This window comes from Bos javanicus, chromosome 7, assembly GCF_032452875.1.
Source record: "Bos javanicus breed banteng chromosome 7, ARS-OSU_banteng_1.0, whole genome shotgun sequence".
Taxonomy (NCBI): Eukaryota; Metazoa; Chordata; class Mammalia; order Artiodactyla; family Bovidae; genus Bos; species Bos javanicus.
The window spans coordinates 20238134-20264108 of NC_083874.1; the positions used below are offsets into that span (position 1 = coordinate 20238134).

The following is a 25975-nucleotide window of genomic DNA, read 5'->3' on the forward strand; positions in this document are numbered from 1 at the left end:
GTAGACATTTGTTGAATTAATGAATGAACGTGTGAATCAACAAACTTAGGCACCTGCTTTTCATGAGAAAAGAACGCTCCATTTCTTTAGCGTCTGGATGATTCTGTCAGAATTCAGCTGTGGGGACATCAAACCCTTCTCCCCACACACCCCTCACTCTAAATCCGGATTCATCTCTAGCCCAGGCACCCAACTTGACCGGAAGCACATGGTCTTTATCGAGGAGAGGAGGGCAAATGAGGGAGGGCCCAGTCCTTTAGCAAGTAAAACTTTTATTAAATAAACTTTCAGTTTCTCCAGACCAAAGAGAGGTGTTTTGGACATGAAGGTGATGACTGCAGCTTCTCACCTGAAACACGCCACAGTGACAAGGACCTCGAGATTCAAAGCAAGTCAACTCAAAGTTCCCTCCAAGTCTTTTTCTCCTCTTTGTGTGTGTGTGTGTGTGTGTGGCGGTTTGTCTCCAAAAGTCAGTTTTGCAAGTTGAAACTTCATGAAATTACTCGTAGCAGAAATAAAGTACATCGTACAAATCACGTCGGTCTTTGATGTGGAGTATAAAAATGGTATTTACAGCCAGTAAACATGGACCAAAGGACACACACCACTGCACGCCGGCACGCAGTCCCAAGCAGGCCTGGCGGGGGCCGGGTGGGGCAGGACATAGCCGAAGCCCCGCGACCCCTGAGCACACACACACGCAGACTCACAGAACACAGGCACACTAGAGAGGGTCTTGGAACAATTATCAAACTGGAATATCGAAACAGGTTTGTCAGAAGATTTTTTTTTCTTCTTTTTTTTTTTTTTTGCTATGTTTTTTTTTTTCTTCCTTTTTTTTTTTTTTTTTGCTTTTTTTTTTTTCTGGGTCCGTCAACACATTTTGGTAGAAACAAAAGGGAATGCTTTTTTTTTTTTCCTTTTCAAAAATTTTTTTTTCTCTTGAGCTTATGAAGTTCTCTGGTGCCTCGTCTGGCATGAGGCCCCACCGGATGTCCAATAAAAAAAAAAAAAAAAAAACTTGACTCTGTGCTTCAAGGGGGGTTTTCACGGTTTGAGTAGCTATACAGAGGCGCCCCACGGGATATCCCTCCCCGCCCCAACTAGGAAACAAAAAAATCCATTGTTGTTTGATTTTCCCCCCATTTCTTCTTTGTACCTGCTCAGAAAGACCAAAAAAAAGAAAATTCTTTGTAGAGGTATCTCCGGTGAAGGGGTGCTGGGCCAGCGCACACTGGGCTCCTCCGGTGCACGTGGCGATCTTGGTCATGACATTGTGAATTCCAGGCTGGTGATCCAAAGGCAGGGAGGGTGGCTGCCTGCCCTTGGGAGGGGGCTCGAGGGGTGGGGGGGGCTTCCCCCGGCCCTGTCTGCCCCCGACGGAAAGCTAAGGGCTATTGGCCACATGAGTAAGGCTATGACTGGGGGTGGGGGGAAGGGTCGGGGGAGGCCAAGGGGTCTCTTTTGTGCCTGCATCCGGAGAAGGCAGGGCCCTGGGACGCGGGGGCGGGGGCTCAGGAAGCTGCAGCTAGGACCAGGGACACTGAAGCCGGCTGAGCCCTCAGGCCCATGAGAATTATCGGTGGCGGGGGGGTCAAAAGTCCTGGAGGTATATCGCGTTCGTTGGCTGATTCCCAGTGCTTGACCGGCGCCCTGGTCTGACATGACAGCGGGAGGTGGGGGGACACTGGGCTGCCCCGCCAACCTCAGCCCTTCTGAGCGTCCCTGCTGGGTGACTGGCCCAGGGTCACCTTCTCTTGGATGGAAAGAAGTCGGAAAAGTTTGGTCCCATGATCTATACTCAAAAAATATATATACTGTCTATAGCTCTATATATATATGCATATATATATATAGGAAAAGTTGCGATTTCGTTTGGGGAAGCCATGAAGGTTGTGTGTGTAGGAAGCGGGTGGAAGCGAGGAAATCTCCGTGGAAGGGGTAGTGAATCCTTGGCCCCCACCTCAGGAGTCCCCCAAAGACCACGAAGCCCCTTCCCCACTCCATGGGGCCTTGGGTAGCGTTTCACATTTTGGGAAGGGGAGCAGGGGAGTAGGGAGGGGAGGGGAGGGGGCTGGTGTCCAAACTCTGTTGTAATTTACGGAAAAGTCCTGGATCAGTTGGAAGCGGGAAACCCTCCTGGGGTGGGAAGGCCCCTCACCTGGCGGAGAAGGGAGGGGCGTTAGGGCGCTGTGTGAAGAGAGGGGGAGGGTGGGCACGTAGGCCAACAAATCACCTCCCACCCGCTCCCCTGCCCTGGCCAGACTTGGATCTGGGATCCCCAAGGACCCCTATCTTTGCAGAAAGAGTCCATTTTGGGGTTTGGAGGTTGACACACACGGCTTGGAGGGGTCGCTAAGCCCCGTGTCCTCGTCTGGCCACCGGGCACAAATATTTGTTTCTGTCCGTCTCCTCTCCCCTGCTCCCTGTCGCTCCATGAAGCAGCATCCCGCCCCCATTTCTGTTCACTCGTGGCGCTGGAAACAGTGCCTGGTGCACAGTAGGTGCTTAGTAAAGACTTGCTGTCAGAGTTCAAAGCGCGCGGATCACAGATGTTGGCTTCAGGTGGCGAGTCTCCGAGCATGCCCCCAAAGACCCACAACCCTTGAATCTGTGGGTGCTGAACACCCTTGAATCTGTGGGTGCTGCCCTGGCAGAGGGTCTGGAAGCAGACCCTCACTGAACACCTACTTCACACCAGACCCCAAGGTGGGGAGCCTCTGTGATGACCGCGGCAATGGTGGGTTTAGTGGAGAAAAATCAAAATAAGTTATCAAGAGCTTTCCAGGTGGTGGGTCCTGGGCTCAGCTGGAAAAACACCGAGTGCCCCGTGTGAATCCACCCCACAGCCCCTGGGGGAGGCGACGTGCATGAGCCCATTTCACAGATGAGGCTTGTCGAGGCTGGAGCACAGTTATAAGTTTCCCCACTGGCCCTGGAGGCTCAAGGTTCATGCCTCCAAAGAAGTGATGAGTTGACAGGGTCGTTCACTCTGATGGTGCAGACATTAGGGGATTTGTTCATTTGTTCAGGGGATTTCCGCCCCCACCCTCACCCCTGGCATGGCCTTGGGTGGGGCAAACATTTCACTCTCTCATCTACCCACTGGGTGTGAATTGTGCCAAAGGAAGGGCTCCCAAAGGGGCCTAGCTGGGAGAACTGATTCTTAGTACAGGACAAAAGCCCCTCCTCATGGCCCTCCTCACCCCAGACCATGCCCGCTTCTCAGGTGAACTTCTATTCATCCTTCAAAGCCTTCTCCAGGAAAGATTACCTAACTGCCCTTCCCACCCCCATCTTACTGTTCCGGCTCCAGCCCTGACCATGGGGTGAGGGTAGGGGGTTGAGGGGACTGGGGGGGGGTGTCTTTGTCCAGCTCTGTCCCCGTCAACCAAACCTGGGGGCTCCTTGAAGCCTCTTGCATCGTCCCCCCAGCCTGGGGAGGGTTTGGAGAATGAGGAGAGGGTGCGGACAAGACAGGGTGGGGGTGGGGCAGGGGCAGGGCCGCCTAGCGGCTCACCTGGGCCAAGCCCGCAGCCTCTGGGTGGCTGTGGGCCCGGTCAGTAGGGGTGTCCCGGGTCTTTGGGCCGCTTCAGCTGCACTTTGAGCCTCTTCATGCCGATCTGAAAGCCATTCATGGCCTGGATGGCAGTCTGCGCACTGGCCGGGTTGTCAAAGCTCACGAAGCCTGCGGAGACCGGGGTGGACCCACGATGGTGGGCAACGCAGGGGTCCTCGGCTCGCTCCAGTGCTGCAGCCCTGGCTGCCCGGCTTGTGGGGTCCTGGGGGCGGGGGTGTGCGCTCGCAGGAGCAGACGACCCAGGGGAGGTAGGGAGGCTTCCCAGAACACACACAGCAGTCCTGATGTGGTTCTGACATCTTGGTGGCTTGCATGCCTCTGGGGATAGGGCACTCATTCCTTACCTGGGCTCTGCTCTGATGAGGCTTCCCAACTGATAGGGGGAGAGGGGGACAAGTGGGGCTTCTGGGGGTCCAGGGAACACCACGGTCTCCCTCCCCCACCCAGGCCCACCTCCTTCTAGGCTCTGGATCCCTACCTTTTGCCTCCTCTAAGCCCTTCATCCATTTGGGGTCTTGTCTGTCCATCTGACTCTTCCTGTCTGTCTCTGTGTCTATCTGTCCTTGTCTCTCTTCTTCTCTCCTTTTGTGTGTGTCTTTGTGTTTCTTGTCTATGTCTCTCCCTCCCTCTCTTCTCTCTTTTTGTGTCTGTCTCTCTTTGCCACCATCAGTCATTCCAGCCACAGATATCCCCCAACGTGGACCATCAGAAACACTCCAGCGCACCACCTCCTGACACACATACCTTAAACTTCCACCACATAATTCCCTCCACCCAGCCCTACTCCTACCCCTTACCTGTTGGTTCTCATAGACTTTCTGGGGGGCTCTGCAGAGGCTACAGGGGCTGGGGGCCACCCCAGGGGGAGGGGAACCACATGTGTGAGCATTTGGGGGCAGGGTACCTGAGATCTGTGGGAGAAGCAGAGAGGTCAGGGCAGAGAGATGGTGGGATCAGGGCTGAGGGGTCTGGCTGAGGCCCACAGGGAGCCATAGGGGAATCTGGAAATGGGGTAGGGGGGGTGTCTTCATATCACTCACACCTCCCATTATACAGACGAGGAAACTGAGACTCAGAGAAGGCATGTGACCCCCTGACTGCTGAATGTTATGGAGGTTTTCTTCCAGAAATTTCTTTATTCTTCCTAGAAGCAGGATGCTTCCAGAAGCAAAAACAACAGCCAGTTAAGGATGTGACTGGTGATGGAAGTAAAGTTCGATGCTGTAAAGAACAATACTGCATAGGAACCTGGAATGTTAGGTCCATGAATCAAGGTAAACTGGAAGTGGTCAAACAGGAGATGGCAAGAGTGAACATTGACATTTTAGGAATCAGTGAACTAAAATGGACTGGAATGGGTGAATTTAACTCAGATGACCATTATATCTACTACTGTGGGCAAGAATCCCTTAGAAGAAATGGGGTACACCTACAGTCAACAAAAGTGTCTGAAATGCAGTACTTGGATGCAATCTCAAAAATGACAGAGTGATCTCTGTTCGTTTCCAAGACAAACCATTCAATATCACAGTAATCCAAGTCTATGCCCGAACCAGTAAAGCTGAAGAAGCTGAAGTTGAATTGTTCTATGAAGACCTACAAGACTTTCTAGAACTAACACCCAAAAAAGATGTCCTTTTCATCACAGGGGACTGGAATGCAAAAGTAGGAAGGCAAGAGATATGTGGCAAGGCAAATTTGGCCTTGGAGTACAAAATGAAGCAGGGCAAAGGCTAAGAGTTTTGCCAAGAGAACGCACTGCTCACAGCAAACACCGTCTTCCAACAGCACAGAGAAGACTCTACACATGGACATCACCAGATGCTCAACACTGAAATCAGACTGATTACATTCTCTGCAGCCAAAGACGGAGAAGCTCTACAAAGTCAGCCAAACCAAGACCAGGAGCTGACTATGGCTCAGATCATGACTCCTTATTGCCAAATTCAGACTTAAATTGAAGAAAGTAGGGAAAACCACCAGGCCATTCAGGTATGACCTAAATCAAATCCCTTACGATTATACAGTGGAAGTGACAAATAGATTCAAGGGATTAGATCTGATAGACAGAGTGCCTGAAGAGCTAGGATGGAGGTTTGTGACACTGGTACAGGATGCAGTGATCAAAACCATCCTCAAGAAAAAGAAAGGCAAAAAGGCAAAATGGTTGTCTGAGGAGGCCTTACAAATAGCTGAGAAAAGAAGAGAAGCTAAAGGCAAAGGAGAAAAGGAAAGATACACCTATTTGAATGCAGAGTTCCAAAGAATAGCAAGGAGAGATAAGAAAGCCTTCCTTTGTCAATGCAAAGAAATAGAGGAAAACAATAGAATGGGAAAGACTAGAGATCTTTTCAAGAAAATTAGAGATACCAAGGGAACATTTCATGCAAAGATGGGGACAATAAAGGACAGAAATGGTATGGACCTAATAGCAGCAGAAGATATTAAGAAGAGGTGGCAAGAATACACAGAAGAACTATACAAAAAAAAGATCTTCATGACCCAGATAACCACGATGGTGTGATCACCCACCTACAGCCAGCCATCCTGGAATGCAAAGTCAAGTGGGCCTCAGGAAGCATCACTATGAACAAAGCTAGTGGAGGTAATGGAATTCCAGTTGAGCTTTCAAATCCTAAATGATGATGCTGTGAAAGTGCTATACTCAATATGCCAACAACTTTGGAAAACTCAGCAGTGGCCACAGGACTGGAAAAGTCAGTTTTCATTCCAATCCCAAAGAAAGGCAATGCCAAAGGATGTTCAAACTACCACACAATTGCACTCATCTCACACGCTGGCAAAGTAACACTCAAAATTCTCCAAGCCAGGCTTCAACAGTACATGAATCGTGAACTTCCAGATCTTTAAGCTGGATTTAGAAAAGGCAGAGGAACCAGAGATCAAATTGCCAACATCTGTTGGATTATAGAAAAAGCAAGAAAGTTCCAGAAAAACATCTACTTCTGCTTTATTGACTATGCCAAAGCCTTTGACTGTGTGGATCACACAAACTGGAAAATTCTTAAAGAAATGGGAATACCAGACCACCTGACCTGCCTCCTAAGAAACCTGTATACAGGTCAGGAAGCAACAGTTATAACTGGAGCTGAAACAACATACTGGTTCCAAATCAGGAAAGGAGTACATCAAGGTTGTATATCGTCACCCTGCTTATTTAACTTATATGCAGAGTACATCATGAGAAATGCCAGGATGGATAAAGCACAAGCTGGAATCAAGACTGCCGGGAGAAATATTAATAACTTCAGATATGCAGATGACACCATCCTTATGGCAGAAAGCGAAGAACTAAAGAGTTTCTTGATGAAAGTGAAAGAGGAGAGTGAAAAAGTTGGCTTAAAACTCAACATTCAGAAAACTAAGATCATGGCATCTGGTCCCATCACTTCATGGCAAATAGATGGGGAAAGAATGGAAACCAAGAGAGACTTTCTGTTTTTGGGCTCCAAAATCACTGCAGATGGTGATTGCAGCCATGAAATTAAAAGACATTTGCTCCTTGGAAGAAAAGTTATAACCAACACAGACAGCATATTAAAAAGCAGAAACATTACTTTGGCAACAAAGGTCCGTCTAGTCAAAAGCTATGGTTTTTCCAATAGTCATGTATGGATGTGAGAGTTGGACTATAAAGAAAGCTGAGTGCTGAAGAATTGATGTTTTTGAACTGTGGTGTTGGAGAAGACTCTTGAGAGTCCCTTGGACTGCAAGGAGATCCAACCAGTCTATCCAAAAGGAGATTAGTCCTGAATATTCATTGGAAGGACTGATGCTGAAGCTGAAACTCCAATACTTTGGCCACCTGATGCAAAATGACTCATTGGAAAAGACCCTGATGCTGGGAAAGATTGAAGGCGCGAGGAGAAGGGGACAACAGAGGATGAGATGGTTGGATGGCATCACTGACTTGATGGACATGAGTTTAAGCAAGCTCTGGGAGTTGGTGATGGACAAGGAAGCCTGGTATGCTGCAGTCCATGGGGTGGCAAAGAGTCGGACATGACTGAGCAACTGAACTGAACTGAGAAGCAGGATGTGGGAGCAGGGGGGCTGGGTACTGGGCCAGGGGCAGGGGGGTGGGTGTTGTTCCTAACTTGCTGTGTGACCTTAAGCATGTTGTTTGACCATCTATACCTCTCCTTCCTCCCCATGTAAATGGGGACAATTCTTCCCTTTTATGGTTGGACAATGAGTATATACAGCAGGACTTCCCAGGTGGCTCAGTGGTAAAGAATCTGCCTGCCAGTGCAGGAAACCTGGGTTCGATCCCTGGGTCTGGAAGATCCCCTGGAAAAGGGAATGGTAACCCACTCCAGTATTCTTGCCTGGGGAACCTATGGACAGAGGAGCCTGGCAGTATATAGCCCATGAGGCTGCAAAGAATTGGACACAACTTAGTGACTAAACAGCAGGAGCTTAATAAGCAGTCAAGAATCAGCCCTTCCCAGAGGACAGGGTAGGGTTCAGAGTCCAGATTTTGGAGTCAGATTGTTTCTAATTTAAGTTCTTGCCTGTGACTTTGGGCAAGTTACACATCTCTGAGCCTTAACATCCTTTGTGTCTGGGGACAAGGAAGTCCTCCCCATGGCCCACAAGGCCCTTCATGACCTGCCCTTCCCCTCCCTGCCTTCCTCTCCTCCCTGTCTCCTCCCTGTCCTGCCCCAGGGCCTTTGCACATGTGGTTCTCTCTGCCTAGAACACTCTTCCCCTAGACACTCCTATGATTGGCTCCTCATCATTCAGGCCTCAGTGAAGCACTGCCTCCTCCTATCAGTCTGTATTTTCTTACTGGTTTTATTTTTCTCTATATCATTTATAACACCCTGGCCTATATCCTGGGCTATCCTGATGGCTCAGACAGTAAACAATCTGCCTGCAATGCAGAAGACTCGGGTTCCATCCCTGGGTCAAGAAGATCCCCTGGAGGAGAGAATGGCACCCCACTCCAGTATTCTTGCCTGTTTATTTCCACCTCCTCCCCCTGGACCTGTGCTTTTCAATTCAGTTGGCAGCCACTGGCCATGAGTTGTTACTGAAATTGAAATTCATTAAAATTAAGTAAAATAAAAAATTCAGTGCTTTGGCCACAATAGCTACACTTCAAACACTCAGCAGTTACATGGGGTGGACGGCTCAGACAGTGGGGATATAGAATATTTCTATCCTCAGAGAAAGTTCTACAGGCAGGGTGGCAGGGCTCTGAGCTCCCAGAGGGCAGTGATTTTTGTTGGCTTCCTTTACCAATCTGTGCCAGGCACTGTGCTGGGCACTGGCACACAGTAGGTGCACTGTATGTCTATTTGGGTTTTTTTGTTTAATCTTACACAGGGCTTGTGTTAATGATTTATTTATTGGCTGCACCCTGTGGCATGCGGAATCCTAGTTCCCTCACCAGGGATCAAACCTGTGCTCCCCACACACACACAGTGAAAGCTCGAAGTCTTAACCACTGGACCACCAGGGAAGCCCCTATGTGTCTATTTGTTGAATGAATGGATGAATGAACAAGGGAATCTTAGAAATGACTCATGCTAAGTGCTGGGTACACAGTAGGTGCTTAATAAGTGCTTGTTATGATCATAAATGTGATTCTTTCTTTCTTTTTTGCCCTTGACCCTGCTGCACAGCTTGTGGGATGTTCCTTCCCCAACCAGGGATAAACCCGGGCCCTGAGCAGTGAAAGCACAGAGTCCTAACCACTGGAGCTTCAGGGAAGCCCCAGAATGTGGTTCTCTCAGACCAGATCTGTCTTGTGGCTGACCACACCCGACCCCCCAACCCCACCCAGGGCAAGGGGCCTGTGGTTCAGGGAGTGGCAAGCAGGAAGGGGCACCCACAGCAAGGACTCACCAAAACATTTGCTCTGGTTGGTGGCCCGATCCATAAACACCTTGGAGGAGATGATATTGCCGAAAGGCAGGAACATCTGCGTCAGCTCCGTGTCTCCAAACTCCTGGGGGAGGTGGTAGATAAACAGGTTACAGCCTTCGGGACCTGCAGGTGGGGGGAGAGAAAGACATAAAGCCCCCAAGGAGAGGAGGCCGACCCCCGGGGGAGGGGCACGGGTCCGGAGCCCACAGCTAGTGTCTCCAGCTATTGGGGGAGGGGTGCACCCTAACACCCAGAAAGGAGGGGCGTGGAAACAGCGGGGAGGGAAGGCAGGGTGCCCTGAGCCCTTGTCTATAAAATTCCACATTCAGACACTCCACACCTCTGCTGATCCTCAGGCCCCAGAGAACTGACAAACTTTAGATGATCCCTAGCCCCCCAAACTGAAATAAAGCCTTTCATCCTAGACCGCAGATAATCCAAAACTCCCAGACAACCTCAACACCCCCCAGAAAACCCCTAAACCTCAAACTCTTGGTCATTGACAAAAATCAGATGAACTGGTTGTAGGGTATAACAGAAACTCTGTACTGTCTTTGCCATCATTCCATATCTTTAAAACTGGTTTAAATGGAAAGGTTCATTTTTGGAAGTCTAATGATCACAGATTAGAATAAGACAAGTAACTCCCCGGTCCCAAACCCCAAACATCCAGATAATTTTCAAAACCTTGGATAACCTTCCAAACCTTGGCTAATTTTTAAAAGCTTGGATAATTTCAAAACTGATGCAAAAATAAAATATAGAGAAATAAAAAGATTATTCTTCAGTCCCAAATCTCAGATATCCTGAAACCACTGGTCACGTTTAAATGATTTGCTGTACCAACCAGAAATAATTTTTTAAAGCACAGCTAACCATCAGAATCATTCCTTCCCGAAGAATCCCCAGTGCATGGCTCATATAAGAATTATAAATAATCAGAGCATTTTAAAACCTTAATTACCCAGTTTAGTCCTCAAACCTGCTGCTAATCCCGAACCTACAGACGATCTTCTCCTAGGTCTCCCCAAAGGTAACCCTCAAACCACCAAGAAATCCCAACACTCATGATGAACATTCCCCACCCCAGAAAATCCAAAATTCAAGATTACATTACATTCACATCCACCCTTACCTTCCTGATGAGGACCGCAGTTCTGCTAATGTGCTTGTCTGCTGTTGTTGTTTGCTTACTTGTTTGGCCCTGTCGCAAGGTTTGCCTGAATTTAGCTCCCCGCCCAGGGATTGAACTCGGGGTCACGGCAGTGAAAGCACCGAGTCCTAATCAGTGGACCTCTAGGGAATTCCCTAATGTGCTTGTTTTTAAAATACAGGTGTGTTTCCACACAACTGATATGTTACAGAACAGTTGTGAGCAAACATGAATTTTGTGTTTGCTTGTGTGCTAGCTCAACTCCAAGAAACACTAGGTGAAGGCAGAAAGCCACACCTAGCTGAACTGAACCTCATAAGAAAGCAAAATGCACACACATATGCAAAGGCAGCTTCCACATTCACCACCTTTCTCAGCTCTCCAAGTGTATTAGGAGGAGGACCTGTTCCCATCTGAGGTTCGGACTCTCCGTCTAATTTCAGACAAAACTTTCCATCACTTCACGGTAACTCACATGCTACAACCCATCTGACGCCACTTTCCTGTGCAAACTTCTAATGCCCAATTTATTGTACTATTCATGGATTTCTTAATCATCTAACATGAATAAAACCGTGCTACCATTTTTATTAGGGTCTTTTTTTTTTTTTTTGGCCATGTCACAGCCAACTTCTAAAAAAAAAATTTGGCCACACCAGGGCTGCATGAGATATCTTAGTTTCTCAACCAGGGAACTTGTGCCTCCTGTAGTGGAAGCACAGAGTCTTAACCACTGGGCCACCAGAGAACTCCCACAGGCAACATTTTGAGTGGTGTACCCTGACCCAACTTCCCCCACGAGCCCTGCAGTTGGTATTGTGAGGCTCTGGAACTCGGGTGGCTTTCCAGAAAGCAGATATCCTGTTCTGTTACAGCAGCACAGATGGCATCGGAACCAGCTTTTACCCACAGTGCCCTGCTGGGCAAGGAATTGAACAGAACCTCACAGGACTCAGTCTACAGGCCAGGCCATCCATAAACTTCCCATGTCCTGGGGGAGTCGGGGGACTTTTCTGGCTGGTCGCCTGGCTCCAGCTCCCCACCCCCACCCCTACTAGATGGATTAAGGCGAGGAAAACCTCCCAGGCTGCTGCTGCTAAGTCGCTTCAGTCGTGTCCGACTCTGTGCGACCCCATAGACGGCAGCCCACCAGGCTCCCCCGTCCCCGGGATTCTCCAGGCAAGAACACTGGAGTGGGTTGCCATTTCCTTCTCCAATGCAGGAAAGTGAAAAGCGAAAGTCAAGTCGCTCAGTTGTGTCCGACTTTTAGCGACCCCATGGACTGCAGCCTACCAGGCTCCTCCATCCATGGGATTTTCCAGGCAAGAGTACTGGAGTGGGGTGCCATTGCCTTCTCCTTCCAGGCTGAGTGCCTACAATGTGTCAGGAACCGTGCTGCTCACTCCCCAGCAAGGCCTCGGCACGGGTGGCCTTGCGGCCAATGAGGAAACAGAGGCATGGGGCAGGGAGGTTCCTTTCTGACGATGCCTCAAGTCAGCACTGGGTGGATTTGAATCCCCGCGGTCCGACTCCAGAATCTAACTCCTCTCCCACTTGACTTTACTGAGGAACTCCCATCTCACCAGAGATACCTCATCACCCCACCCCCTGACCTCAAACTCAAAACAAGTCATTCCACTCTGGAGAGAGCTCGTGGTGGAGACAGGGTCACTGCTATCCCTATGGGGTCGGGACTAGCCCGGGTCCCACTTTCCGGAGGAGAAGACGGAGGCTCAGAGACCAAGAGTCAATTGCCTCCCAAACACCCAGGTGATGCTGGGAACTGAAGGCAAGTCTCTCCGGACCTCAGGCCGAGCAGTTCCCTGAGGCTAGGTCAAACCCGGCAGGAGGTCCTGGAGGTGGAGGGGGGCGGTCAAAGGGCGGGGCTGGCGCCCAGGGGAGGTCGCGGCCCCCTCACCTTCTCGCTGCTGCTGCTGCAGGAGGGGCGGCGGCTGGGGGACGCTGTGCGCGATGGGCGTGATGGCCGCTGTGGGATACATGGCTGCAGAGACCGGGAGCGAGACATAGGGCGGAACGGGCGTGAGGCCGGTGGGCGCATGGGGCGGGGCTAAGACTGAGGGGGCGAGGTCACAGCCTAGGGTGGGGCCAAAATGGGTCTTGGGACGGTGGAGGGGGGTGGTCACAGGGGAGAGTTGGTCTGAGGGAAGTACTAAGACCTTAGTACAGGGAAGAGTAGAAGGGAAAGAGGTCATATTCGAAGGGTGGGGCCATGGCTGAGGGCAGAGCCAAGGCCAGATTTTAGGATGAAGGAGGGGGCGTGGTCACATGGGAGAGACCTATGGGGGAGGGAAGCGTTTAATGGGCGGGGCCATATTTGAGGGGTGGGGGACCACGGCTGAGGGCGGAGCCAATGCCCGGTCTTGGGAAGAATGAGGGGGCATGGTCACACTGGAGAGCGGGTCCGAGCAGGACACGACAAGCGGGACCAAAGGCAGGTTATGAGGGGCAGGGCCAAATGTCGAAGGAGGGTGAGGCGGGGGCCAAGCCACAAAGTAGGAGGTATGGCTAGACAGAAGAGGCAAGGTAGAATGAAGAGGGCGGCCCTGAGGGGTGGAACCAGATCTAAGTGCAGCTAGGGGCGTGGAGTGGCTAGTCCAGGGAGGAAACTGAGGGCGGGGGGGGTTGGGGGGGGGGTGCCACGCGTGGGGGTGCCGCACTGCCTCCCTACCTGTGTACTGCTGGACTCCAGAGAAGGCAGGATGGAGGGTCTCGGCTACCGTCGGACTCTGAGCTGCGGGGCAGACGGAGGGGCTCAGTGGGGCGGGGGCAGCAGAAGTCTTCCATCCACCCCACAGCATCCACCCCGGCTTCATTTCTGCATAAACATTTTATAGGTATGACCCTCATTCCACAGGTGAGGAAAACTGAAGCTCAGGGAACCTCTTACAGGTGGGAAAACAGCAGCTGGCACAGGGCCACTCAACTCGAATCCAGTTTTCTCAGACTCCAGAGAGGTTTAACTCCCAACTCTTTGTCCCCATCCAGACCCCCTTGCTCCTCCCCCTTTTTTCTCTGGATTCTCTAGGGCTCCAGGTCTCTGCTCCTGATCACCACCCATTCACATCTCTTCCTCCTTTTCCCTCCCCACACCTTGATCAGACAGCCTATGGATCCCCTATGTGACTGTGACCTTCCAATAGTCCCTAGTGGAGGACACAGGGGGAGGAGAGGGCTTGTCGAGGCAACTAAAAATCTCCTTGAATGGAGAGAGGTTGTTAGAAGATAGGGTAGTGAGGGCAGAGAGATAAGCCAGTAAAGGGGTCACATGAATGAATTACTTCGTAGTAATGGAACAGTGCTGTATGTTGATTGTGGTGGTGGTTACACAAAACTATACCTGTGATGAAATGACATAAAATGAACGAACCACACACACAGACACAAGTGCCTGTAAACAGTGAAGTCTGAACAGGGTCTCCAACACCTGTTCAGTTCATTGTACTGTACTGATGCCAGTTTCCTAGTTTTGACAACATACTGTTGTTACGTAAGGTGTTAGCATCCGGAGACACTGGGTGAGGGGTAACCAGGACCTCTCTGTACTATGTTTGAAACTCCCTGTGAGCACCAATTATTACAAAATAAAAATAAACAGATTCTCAGTGGTGGAAACCCAGATGACAAACTTCACCTAAGCAAGGTGTGGGAAGACATTTGCCTTGAAATCAGGGTATAGGGTAGAGAAAGGTGAGACCTCTGCTTCAGTAGGGCAGAGTCCAGTGCCACAAATCTGTGCATGGTCAATCCTGGATGAATGAATGAATGAATATGGGCACTGATCCCAAATGGTAACAATTAATAGTGAAGATTTGATGGCACCCTTCTTGGTACCAGGAGATGGGTTAGCATCTTACAGACTGATTGCCTCATCAGAGCAACATCATGAGATGAATGATACTATCTGTCCCATTTTCCAGATGAGCAAATTGAGGCTCTGAGATGTAAAGAAACTCCCCACAAGGGCCACTGAATTGGAATTTGAATCCAGGAAGGTCTGACTGCAAACTTCCTATGTTTAACCCCCTTCTCTGTGCCCATGTGTGTGTGTGTGCTTAATTGCTCAGTCGTGTCTGACTCTTTGGGACCCCACAGACTGTAGCCCTTTAGGCTCCTTTGTCCATGGGGATTCTCCAGACAAGAATACTGGAGTGGGTTGGCATGCCCTCCTCCAGGGGATCTTCCCAACCCAGGGATTGAACCCAGGTCTCCTGCATTGCAGGCAGATTCTTTACTGTCTACGCCACCAGGGAAGCCCATGAATACTGGAGTGAGTAGCCTATCCCTTCTCCAGGGGATCTTCCTGACCCAGGAATCAAACCGGGGTCTCCTACATTGCAGGTGGATTCTTTACCAGCTGAACTACCAGGGAAGCCCCTCTGCACCCACAGCTAGTATCTATTAACCTAAGAGTCCCTGCTTCCTGTACTTTTGTTCCCTGGACACCAAGGCAAAGGGATTCATGCTTGTCCCAGGGACACCCTCCCTGTCCCCTGCCACTCTCCTCGGCCCCAGGGGACCACCCAAGTTACCTGGGTAGGGCACAAGGCCATTGGCATATACAGTTTCTAGGGCAGGGTGCCCACCAGGGAAGGGCACGACACCTGCGAAGCCGTTGGTGATGGGGGCCACGAGGCCGGGCACGGCGGCGGTGCCGAGCAGCGGGGGCGAATGCAGTCCTGGGGAGTGGAAGAGCATCATGGGTAGCCTTAGTCCCAGCTAAGGCTAAGAGTCATAGCCCCGGCTCTGCCCCCCATCTGTGGGCCCCTGGCAGACTCTCACCAGAGGCAGGGGCGATGGGCGTGGCAGGCAGCCCGTTAAGGCTGACAGCGCCAATCTGCTGGATGTGGCAGGGTGAGAAGGCCACGCCGGGGCTCAGGTAGCTGCCTGATGTGGACAGGACCGTCGTCTGCTGCTGCATGAGCTGGGGGTGGAGAGGGAGTCAGGTACACAGTCCAAGTGGCACCTGGCCTTAGAGCATGGCTCATGGGGTTGAGGGGCCAGTCCTCCAGAAACAGGGGCAGGGGGTCAGGCCAGGTATCTTGGCTCAGGTTGGGTTAGGGCTCAGTTAGGAATTGGGGCTTAGCCTGGGATCAAGGCTCAGCATAGGATCAGGGCTCAGACTATGTTCAAGGATCATTTAGGAATCAGAGCTCAGCCAGGGACTGGAGCTCAGTCTATGATCAGAACTTAGTCTGGGACCAGGGCTCAGCCAATGTTTTTTTATGTGTTCTGCTTGTTTTGGTTGTGCCATGCATACGGCATGTGGGATCTTATTTCCCCAGCCAGGGATCCAACCTGCGTGCTGTGCACTGGAGGCATGGAGGCATGGAGGCATGGCAACTTCCAGGGAAGTCCCAAGCTCAGCCAATGTTGAACTCACTCAGGGCTGGGTCTCAGTTTGGAGTTAGCCTGGAGGTTTAGCTAGAATTGGGGCTTATCTAGATTTGGGGAACAGCCAGGATCTGGGGGTCAACCCAAGACTGGGTCTTGATTTGACATTCACCCAGGGTTGTGGCTCAGGCTGGATTTGGTGGCCGAGCCTGGGGTCCTGTCAGTTGGGGTTCAGCTTGGGCTCAGAGCATAGTTCATGGTGGGGGGCTAAGCTGGGGTTGAGATCAGGAAGTGGACTGGATCTGGGGACTTAGCCATAACCAGAATAAGGCCATGAGTCAGAGATTGGGCAAGAGAAACAGAAAGATAGCACTCAGAAACAGAAAGAGGCACTCGACAGAGACTAGATGGAGAAAGAGAGAGAGAGACACTGAGCTAGGCCCTCAAAACAGTGGTGTCAGGAGCCCCACTGGAGACAGGAGTGTGTCCGCCATTCACTCACAGCCTGGGCGTAGGCACTGTAGGGGCTGAAGGGCAGGGTGAGGGACGGAGTCAGGATGCCCAGCTGGCCCACCATCTGCTGCATGCGCCTCAGCGTCCGCTCCTTGTCCGTGTCGGCAAACTTGACCACCAGGCTGGAGGAGGCACCCTGCAAGGGCAGCCACAAGCAGGGAAGGAAAGAAGAGGGACATTGCCAGGACTCTGAGGTACCTTGGGGGGAGTGTAGGGGTGTGGGTGGCAGCAGCTATCAGCCCCTCCCTCAAGGTCCCAGGGGCCGCAGTGAGACTAGTCTGGAGATCAGCATCCTGGGTCTCGCACTTGACCTTGTAGGCTGCCATGCACACAAGTGGGGCACCCACTTGTCTAGTGGGGGCTGCCTCTGGGAAGCAGAGGAGGACCTGACTGTCAGCCATACTTTCAAAAAAGATGGAGAACCCAAGTGCTGGAGAGGAACAATGAAGGCCCATACAGAGGATTCTAGAGCTGCCCACACCTGAGAACAGGTGAGGTTCCAATCATTTGAGAAACTGAATACCTCCTTTGATGGGGAGCTCACTACCTCTCCACTCACCAGCTCCATCAGTGGACAGCTCTGAGCAGGAGAAAGCTTGACCTTGGATTGAGTTGATTCCTCCCTCTCCAGGGACTAGAACTGATGCCCAATGACCCAGAGAGCAAGAGAAGGGAGGATCTGAGACTGCCCTGCTCTTCATACCATGTTGCAGAACAACAGAAAAGAGAGTGGGTTCCCCAAGGCCTGTCTTCCCTGCGGCAGATTCGGACATTTTTGTACAGTGATGGAGGCTCCCAGGGCCACTTTTCTGGGTGGCAGGGCCACCCCCAAGACCCCAGTGGTCTCCTCCAGCCTCTCACGGCTGCAGGCCCACCAGCTCCCAGCTCTAGACTTGCCGCCTGCCTATCTCCCACACTGGCCCCACGGAGACATTTCCAAATGGCCTGCCCCTTCCTTCTCCTGGGGATACCCTGGGAGGCTCCCCATTGCCCTGGGAGGAATCCCAAGCTTCTTGGCCTTGAACTGCAGGCCCCTCCAGCCCCATCCCCTCCTGTTCCTCTGGGGCTCACACACATCTGCACACACACATGCATTCCACCCACAGTGACTCACACCCACCATCCACACTCATACACATACATACACTCAATAATACATGCACATATACTCACACACACATGTACACACATATTTGTCTACATTCACACACATGTGCTCACCCCTCCACACATACTCACACACTCTTACAGATGCACACACATGCACTCATTCCCCCCATATCACTGGGGCACACTCACACACAAACACACATGTGCACTTACCTATATAACTTACATATGTGCACTCACATGAGCACACCCACTCAACACACTTGCATGCATGCAGTCACAGCATATACATGTGCATATGCATCAGCATACATGTGAACATTCATGTGCACACTGACACCCACCTACTCACAACCACACACTCACATACAGGCATGGAAGCACACTCTCAGGCACATGCACATGTGTGCACACCAACACACACACTGGCCCACACATACTCACACATGGGCAGCCAAACACTGGCAGGACATTCTGCATAGTCTACACTTGCACGCTCACACACACACACAAATACATACATATACCCAGTCATACCACCATCAGAGATGCACTTCTTTCTCCCTACCCTGTCCCCTCTCTGAAGAAGGGCCAGGGGTTACCAGATGGCTGGGATGGTCAGGCCAGGCCTCTCCCCCTTGCCTACCCTGACCCAAATTGCCCAGGGCAGCTCTGACTTACCGGCATGGTCTGGCTGCCGTGCAGAGCGTGTATGGCCGCCTGAGCCTCGGTGTGGGAGGAGAACTTCACGAAGGCACAGCCTGCTCCAAGAGAAGGGGAGGGGTGAGGGGACACAGGAGAGGGGCTGGCAGCCCTGCACAGCAGGTCAGCATGGACATGGGCAGCCCACAGGTTGGACAACAGAGAGACAGGCAGCCATATGTTCAGACAGACAGTGGGACAACAAAGAACCAGACAGTAAGACAACTGTTTGTCCAACACATCATCAGAGGGTGTGAGGTGGTGCCCAGGGTAGGGAGGCAGGAACTGCCCATTAGAACAAGTGAAGGGGACAGGATTAGAGAACACCCACCAGCCACCAATACCACAAGATCCAGAGTTGTAATCAGGCAGAATTAAAGTGACAAACCATTAGACACAGAGAGAGATGTGGACACACTCGGGCAGAGGTACACTCAGACCCAGATGGATACGCCCATGTGACCAGAGTTGGATAGATGGGGAGGAAGAGTCATCGGGCAAGGGCAGAATCAGGCAGACAGACAACCAGAGACCACCAGACACAGGCAGATCCAGACAGATGGTCATAGGATACAGTTCCAGACAGAGGGCTATGGAAGGGTCACACAGATTTGGGGGAGAGGAGTGAAGACATCCTGGAATTCAGTAATGATGACAGTTGCACAGTTCTGTGAATTTTGTGAAGCATTTCACTGTCCACTTTTTTTTCCCACTGTCCACTTTTAAAAGGTGAATTTTACAGTATATGTGTGTGTGTGTGTGTGTGTATGTATACTCAGTCTTGTCCAATTCTTTGTGACTCTCTGTACTGTAGCCTGCCAGGCTCCTCTGTCCATGGGATTTCCCAGGCAAGAATACTGGAGTGGGTTGTCATTTCCCCCTCCAGGGGATCTTCCTGACTCATGGATCAAACCCACGTCTCTTGCGCCTCCTGCCTTGGCAGTATGTGATTACAGCATGTGACCATATCTCAATTTTTAGAAAAGAGCCAGGCAAATAAATAGACAGGGACCATCAAATATATTCAGTCCTAGTAAGATCAAGTCACAAGGGCAGAGACAGGCCAGTTCTGGACAGATAAACCTGAACAAGTAGAATCAGGTAGACAGAGATCACCAGACACCTGAAGACCCAAACAGAGCAGACCAGAAAACAAGTTGCTGGAGATCATAAAACCATCATTCCTGGATGGTACAACCTTATAGGAACGGTGGAGTAAGTAGGATCAGGTACACCGACAGTCCAGGAGACACAGGCAAATCGAGACAGAAAGTCTGATGGACACAGACACAGGAGGCAGCCCCGGATGTCCTGGGCCGGCGAGTGGGATCAGGTGAGACTAGACAGCCTCTGCTCGCCCCGCCCCTGGGCCAGCCCCGTCCTTTTGTGTGCCTAGAGGAACCCCATCCGGCCAGCCTGCTTTCCACGTGCCAGGCCACGCCCACTGCGGGCCAGTCCCTCCCCACAAGCCCGGCCCCGCCCCCCGGATCCAGCCTCCCTCTCCGGGGCCCGCGCCGACCCATCCCACCAGCCGCGCCCTCCTATAGTCCCGCCCCCGGAGCTAGCCCCGCCCCCAGCCGGTCACCTTTGCTGCTGCCGTCAGGTCCCCGGAGCACGGTGCACTCGTCGATGACCCCGAAGGGCTGGAACAGCCGCAGCACGTCCTCTTCTGACTGCTGCTTGTTCAGCATCCCCACAAACAGCTTCCGGTCCCCTGTGGGCGGAAACACCACCTCAGCCAAGTCCTAGCCTCCGGGAACTTCCGCATCCCTCCAGCAGAAAGCGGAGGCACCGGGGCGTGGAGTGGGGCCCCTGGACCTCCCCGGGGCCCTCTTCTACGCGTGTGAAGGAGGACGCAGCCTCGCGCTTTCCCTGCGTTCTCACCCGCCCACGTCCCTGAGGCCTACCACCTCATTCAGTGCCCTCTGCCTAGAATGCCCTCTCTGCCCAACTGCTCCCCATTCTAGGCAAAACGGCTACTCCCGCCTCTGTATTCCTCCCACCTCTCTGAGTTCTTCAGAAAGCCCACACACAGTACTAGGGTCTATGCCTTGCCTGGCCTGGGTCTATGTCTGTCTGCCATCTAAATTTTCTAGGCAGGGGTGAGCACTGAGGGTGCCTGCATTCTCACAGTACCCAGCAGAGCTCCCCATCGGACTTTCCCAGGGCTCCGGAGAAGCCAAAAAATCAATGTCTGATGAATGAATAAAGGCATGTGTGTGCAGAAGACCAGTTGTCTGGGGAGCCTGGGATTGGCTGGAAGCCTGGCTGGGACCTGCCCAAGCCTAAGGCCAGGGGCCAGTCTGGCCCAGCCTCTCCCATGTGAGGGACTAGAGCCCTCTCCCGCCTCCCGGGGGAGTTGCACTGCTCTCCTGTAATCAGGGACCAGGCAGCTTCCTCTGTGAGGAATGGTGAGTTGGGTTGCTATGGAAACCCGTTCTCTGGCAGCTGTCATTCATGGGGGTGGGAGGGAGAGAGAGGGACAGGGAGAGACCAAGAGACAGAGATAGGCAAAGAGAGAAACAGGAAGAGACAAAGAGAGACACACAGAGAGGCTCTGAGAGAACCAGAGAGATAGGAGGAGAGAAAAAGATGAGAGAGAAACAGATAGAGAGGGAGATAGAGATTGAGAGAGAGACAAAGAGAGACAGACAGAGATGAAAACATGCAGAGCCCCCTCTCCAATCCCTAACCTTCAATGGAAGCCAGGTTGAGAGTGTGAAAATGGGCTCCCAGCCCAGATGGGCTTTACCACGCTCCTATGCATACACAGAGGTCCTAACAGCCCTGCCCCACACACCATTTCCAAGGCTGAGTGCTCTCCTTCAGGCCCGTAATCCATCTGAGATGGGGAGGAGGGGTCAAAGTATCTAAGAATGGCTAGTCTTGGATCCCATGGGGGACAGTCAAGCATCTCCTGATGGCACACACCCATCCTGAGGTCCAACTTCATGTAGACACAAGACAGAGCCTGCACACCCACACTCCCAGCCTAGAACAGTCAAGCACACATGCTTGCACATATACACCTACGCACCTATGCACAGCCCAGGCACACAGATGTGCACACAGACAGGCACTGAACCAGCCAGAAAACACATGCCTATGTGCACACACCCATACACATCTGCACACAGGCATGCCCAGGAATGCATGCTCACATACACACATATGCACTGGCTCATATATCCAATTGAGCACACACACAACCCAGAAAGCCATCCATAGTCCTTTGGGGTCCCCCAGTGCCTCTGCATCTGAAGATATCCATCATTGCAACCTGAAATGAATCAGGTATTTCAAGTTCTAGGGGAAAGCAGCAGGGCCTGGCCATACCCTCCACAGCTGGGCCTGTGGCCCTGCGGTTAGGAGGGACCCATGCCTTCCTTCTCTATCACCTTGCCCCACCCTCGCGGGGGCCTCTGCCTCTCCCACCACCTTTTGTGCAAGGGTTTCCCTCCTCCCGTTCCTCCATCAACCCACAGTCTGGCAGCCATGGAGAGATGACAACTACCTCCACGGCTTTCGCTGTCCGCAGGCTTCACCTGGATTGGTCGCGCCATCTGTGAAGAGAAGGGGAGGGAGGTCAAGGTGGACAGTGTGGGCAGCGTGGTGGGAGCTTCTTCTGGGCCCTGCCAGGCACTCCTACCCACTTCCCCAGCCTCAGCATCCCACCAGCTTCTGGCAGCAACCAGCACCTCAGTCACCACTGGGTATGACCAACTCAGTCACACCCAATGACACATGGTCCTACCTCCAGGGCTTTACTCTTGCTACCTGGAAAACTCCTACTTTGCCTTCAAGCCCCAGGAACAATACCCCTTAATCCAGGAAGTCTCTCTGCTGCACCCACCCCTCCTCCCCAAAGTCTGATAGATTGCTTGCCAAGATGGCACAACTCCTGTGGTCCCTGTATATAATGGGATATTGTGGCTCCTCTCATTGAGAACTGGAGTCTGTTTCTTTACCTCTTCTATCTGGACTTGGCCATGCAACTTGTTTTGACCAATAGAATATAGTGGAAGTGAAGTAGTGGGAGTTCCAAGCCTTGGCCTCAAGAGACTTGGCCACCTTGGAACCCTGGAGATTTCAGGGTGGACAATTCCAGGTGACTCACTGGAGGATATGATATCTCATGGACAGAGATGCCCTGCTGACAGCTCATGGGGGTCCCAGCCCAGCTAACCCCAGTCAATCCCCAATTGACTACAGCTGCATGAATGACTCAGGATGAATCAGCCAAATTGTCCAGTTAAGCCCACCCTGGGCTTGCCAACCCATGGAATCATGAATAAATAAAACGGTTGAGGCAGCTTATTACTCAGCAGCAGCTGACTGGTACACCAAGGCAGCTAGTTTTAGCCAGCCCCCTGAGCCACAAGTCAGGAGAACTGTCATACTTGAATGGACCAGCCTTCAATCTGGCCTCATTGTTCTGGACACGTCTGTCCACCACCCTCCAGCACTGAAACTGGAAGAAACCAATGAACTATTCAGTGGAAGAAATTCTTCCCTAACTCCAGCTCCTGCAACTTACCCAGTCCTGGGTATGAGCTAATGCAAGTATTTCAGAACAGACTTGAGGGATGTGGGGTTGGGTGGCATTTACTTCTCTCTTGGCTCTAGGACAGAATCTTCTTCCCAACCCGGTGTCTCTGGTAAACTGTTCATCCCAGTTCAAAAGCCCCCAGGCAGGCAATCCTTCCACCTTTTGGGGCCTCCTCCTCTCTCTCTGCCTCAGGGCAGGAGGTGTCTCCATGTTTCTGCTTCCCTCCAGACTGAGACCATCACATTACTCCCCATCCTTCAGGGCAGGGTACAGGAGAGAATCAGAGGAGTTTGCTGAACTGAAGTGACCAGAAGGAAGTGGTCAACACCTGTCATCATAGAAAGGCTCCTGGTCCCTCTCCACCAGGCCTGGGGTCGGAACGAGTGCTGGTCCCAGCCCCCCTCCCAAGTCAGTCTTGGAGTAGATCCCCACAGCCATTCGGAGGTACTTGATGATACTTGATAAGTGTCTTCTAATCACAACACAGCTGCCCGGCAAGTTTTCAGAGAGAGAGGCACAATTTTTACCCTGTTTTTTACAGATGTCAAAATCAAGGCCTGAAGAGGTATTTTTCTGCTCCCCCTCCCCTGGTGGGCCCCCTCATCTGATATGCTCCCCCATTTCAAGTGTGTGTCTGAAGCATATATGGGCCTCCTCAATGTGAACTCAGCCTTGGGAGCCCCAGAACTCAAAGGGTTTCTATTTCCCCCATCTTGGCCCCCATTTCCCCCAGCGCAATCATCCTGCCACCCAACCACACCCTCAGAGGGACCCTGACCACCTGGGAAAGGCCCAACCACATCTCCCTTCCCCCACCACACACACATATACACAAACACACATATGCACGCGTGCGCGCACACACTCATCTTGGACCCTCTTCACCTGGGTACCACACCCCTCTAGCTGGAGGCCTGAGGAGAGATTATTTCAACCATATGGGACCAGTTTCTGGGCTGAGGGCAGACTGAAGTGGTGAAGGGAGATGGGAGGGAGGGGGCACCTGGGCTCCAGTCTCCCTCTCTTCTACCTCTCCCACCCGCCTCCGCTGGCCCTCACCTCCTCCCTCCCTCCCAGCACCTTGGGCAGATGAGGATGGGGTTGCCATGGCAACGCTGATTCACCACACGGAAGCTGGCAATTGTTGTTGCCATGGAAACAGCCTCTTAGGGGCGAGCCCAGCTCCTGCCTTGCACAAAAGAGATATTTAAATATAATCTTCTGGAGATGGATGAGCCGAGGGAGGGAGCGAGGGAGGAGGACCACAGGGAGGGAACCTGCCCCCATCAGGGTACCCTCCACCTTTACACCGTTCTCTGGGTCTGGATACCTGCTTCCCATCTCCCCCCACCTGCTGCAGAGCCTGGGACCTTCCGCCTACTAGGAGGCCCCTTCCCCCTCCTGGGTCAGCTCAGCGAGAGGAAAGGGGTCCTGGCCTGGCTCTAAGAAGCCTGGTGGGCATCCCCTTCCTCTCCAGTCCCCCACTCGAAAGTCGAGGTTCTGAGGCCCGGCCATCCACATCCCGCAGACCCGCGCCTCGCCTTACCCACCGGCCTAGAGATGTGCGCTAGGCTGGCATCCATGTGCCGCCGCCCGCCCGGCTGGCCCTGAGAGCACAGGCGCGCACACGCGCGCACGCTCGGGCTCCGCGCCTCGCTCTCCGCTCTCCGCGCCCAACGCCCAGGCAATCCGCACGCCAGAGGCCGGGCCCTGCCCGCCCGAGCCGGGAGGAGGCGTGCCGGGGAGAGCTGGGTCTCCCCTCACCCCACCCCTCCTGTCGCCCCTGCCCACCCATCTGGCTCTGCCCACCTCCTTCCGGCTCCCTCTCTCCATCTGTCCCACCAAGGTCTCTGCTGAATGCCCTTCCTCGCTCCTCTACCTTCCCTGGCTCCCCACTGTTGTATCCTTTCCCTTCCCTTTCCCTCCCTCTTTACACTTATTCAACAACATTCTCATGTGCTTCCAGCTGAGTAATTCTGCAACCTCAGGGAGCATTCCACTAGTAAGGCAGTGGGGGAAACAGAAGGATATGCAGTTATTTCCAGACTCATGGGGTCAAGTGCTGGGAGAGCCTAGAGCAGAGAACAGTGAAGAGCCAAAGACTTTCCTGGAGGTGCACTGAAATGGAAAATGTGCAGTGGGTTTTAAAGTATGAATAGGAGTTCATGGCAGGGTGAGGGGTGGTGAGGAACAAACTGGAGCAATACCTATGTCCATTGATTCATTTAATCTGCAAACAACTTTATGAAATGGAAACATACTCCTTTTAAAGATGGGCAAATCAAAAAGGGAGAGGAGAAAATCAGAAGCAGAGACCAGATCTCCTGCCAGTTTTCTCAGGGGGAGTGGGGGTCTCTGAGAACCCAGCCATCCCTCCAGCCAAGGATCAGGTGGACTAGGGCTCTGGGCGGGCATACGTTAAGTGACTGGAATCCAGTGCTTGCTCTGCCACCCAGCTCTTGCTAAATGACTACAACCAAGCCATACACCGTTGCGAAAATAGGGTCCTTTATGTCTGACTTATGTATATGCTGCTGCTGCTAAGTCGCTTCAGTCATGTCCGACTCTGTGCGACCCCATAGATGGCAGGCCACCAGGCTCCCCCGTCCCTGGGATTCTCCAGGCAAGAATTCTGGAGTGGGTTGCCATTTCCTTCTCCAACGCATGAAAGTGAAAAGTGAAAGTGAAGTCACTCAATCGTGTCCGACTTTTAGTGACCCCACGGACTGCAGCCTACCAGGCTCCTCCGTCCATGGGATTTTCCAGGCAAGAGTACTGGAGTGGGGCGCCATTGCCTTCTCCGTTATGTATATGAGAGATGAGGAAACTGATGCCACTTGGGGGAAGGACTGCAGGAAGACCCTTTGGTAGACAGGCTGGGGCCCCAAATATTCTCCTGGGTTTGCAAAGCTGTGCCTTTTGAAGGTGTGGGGGCCCAGAGAAAGCCCTGACTAGGTTGTTTCTGGATGGTGTGGAGGGGGATGAAGCAGGTGGACCCCTATCTGGGCTGTCTGGGCTAGCATTCCATGCTCTTCCTCTCCCATGCAAGCCCTTCTCCTGTTCTAGATTCTGCCGTGGCTCCCTATTGCCCTTGGGGTGGCGTGCCAACTCCTCATCCTGG

At 52.3% G+C, this 25975-nt stretch overlaps 1 protein-coding gene across 11 annotated transcripts in view; it reads right to left on the reverse strand.

The window, feature by feature from the left end:
• Positions 1-255: 255 nt before the first annotated feature.
• Positions 256-25975, reverse strand: part of CELF5 (CUGBP Elav-like family member 5) — a 51330-nt gene continuing 25610 nt past the window's right edge. For 4 of the 11 annotated variants that reach the window (XM_061422712.1, XM_061422707.1, XM_061422713.1 and 1 more), the window contains 10 exons: positions 21817-21868; positions 19891-20019; positions 18285-18364; positions 16483-16629; positions 15429-15570; positions 15179-15325; positions 13318-13380; positions 12547-12630; positions 9455-9598; positions 256-3688 (listed from right to left, as the gene is read on the reverse strand). In XM_061422712.1, coding sequence (XP_061278696.1) covers positions 3561-3688; positions 9455-9598; positions 12547-12630; positions 13318-13380; positions 15179-15325; positions 15429-15570; positions 16483-16629; positions 18285-18364; positions 19891-20019; positions 21817-21868 — 1116 coding nt within the window. In that variant the 3' untranslated portion in view covers positions 256-3560. Of the gene's footprint in view, positions 3689-9454; positions 9599-12546; positions 12631-13317; positions 13381-15178; positions 15326-15428; positions 15571-16482; positions 16630-18284; positions 18365-19890; positions 20020-21816; positions 21869-22842; positions 23921-24404; positions 25615-25975 lie in introns of those variants that run through there. The other 7 variants (XR_009737451.1, XM_061422704.1, XM_061422711.1 and 4 more) reach the window with 7 other exon arrangements.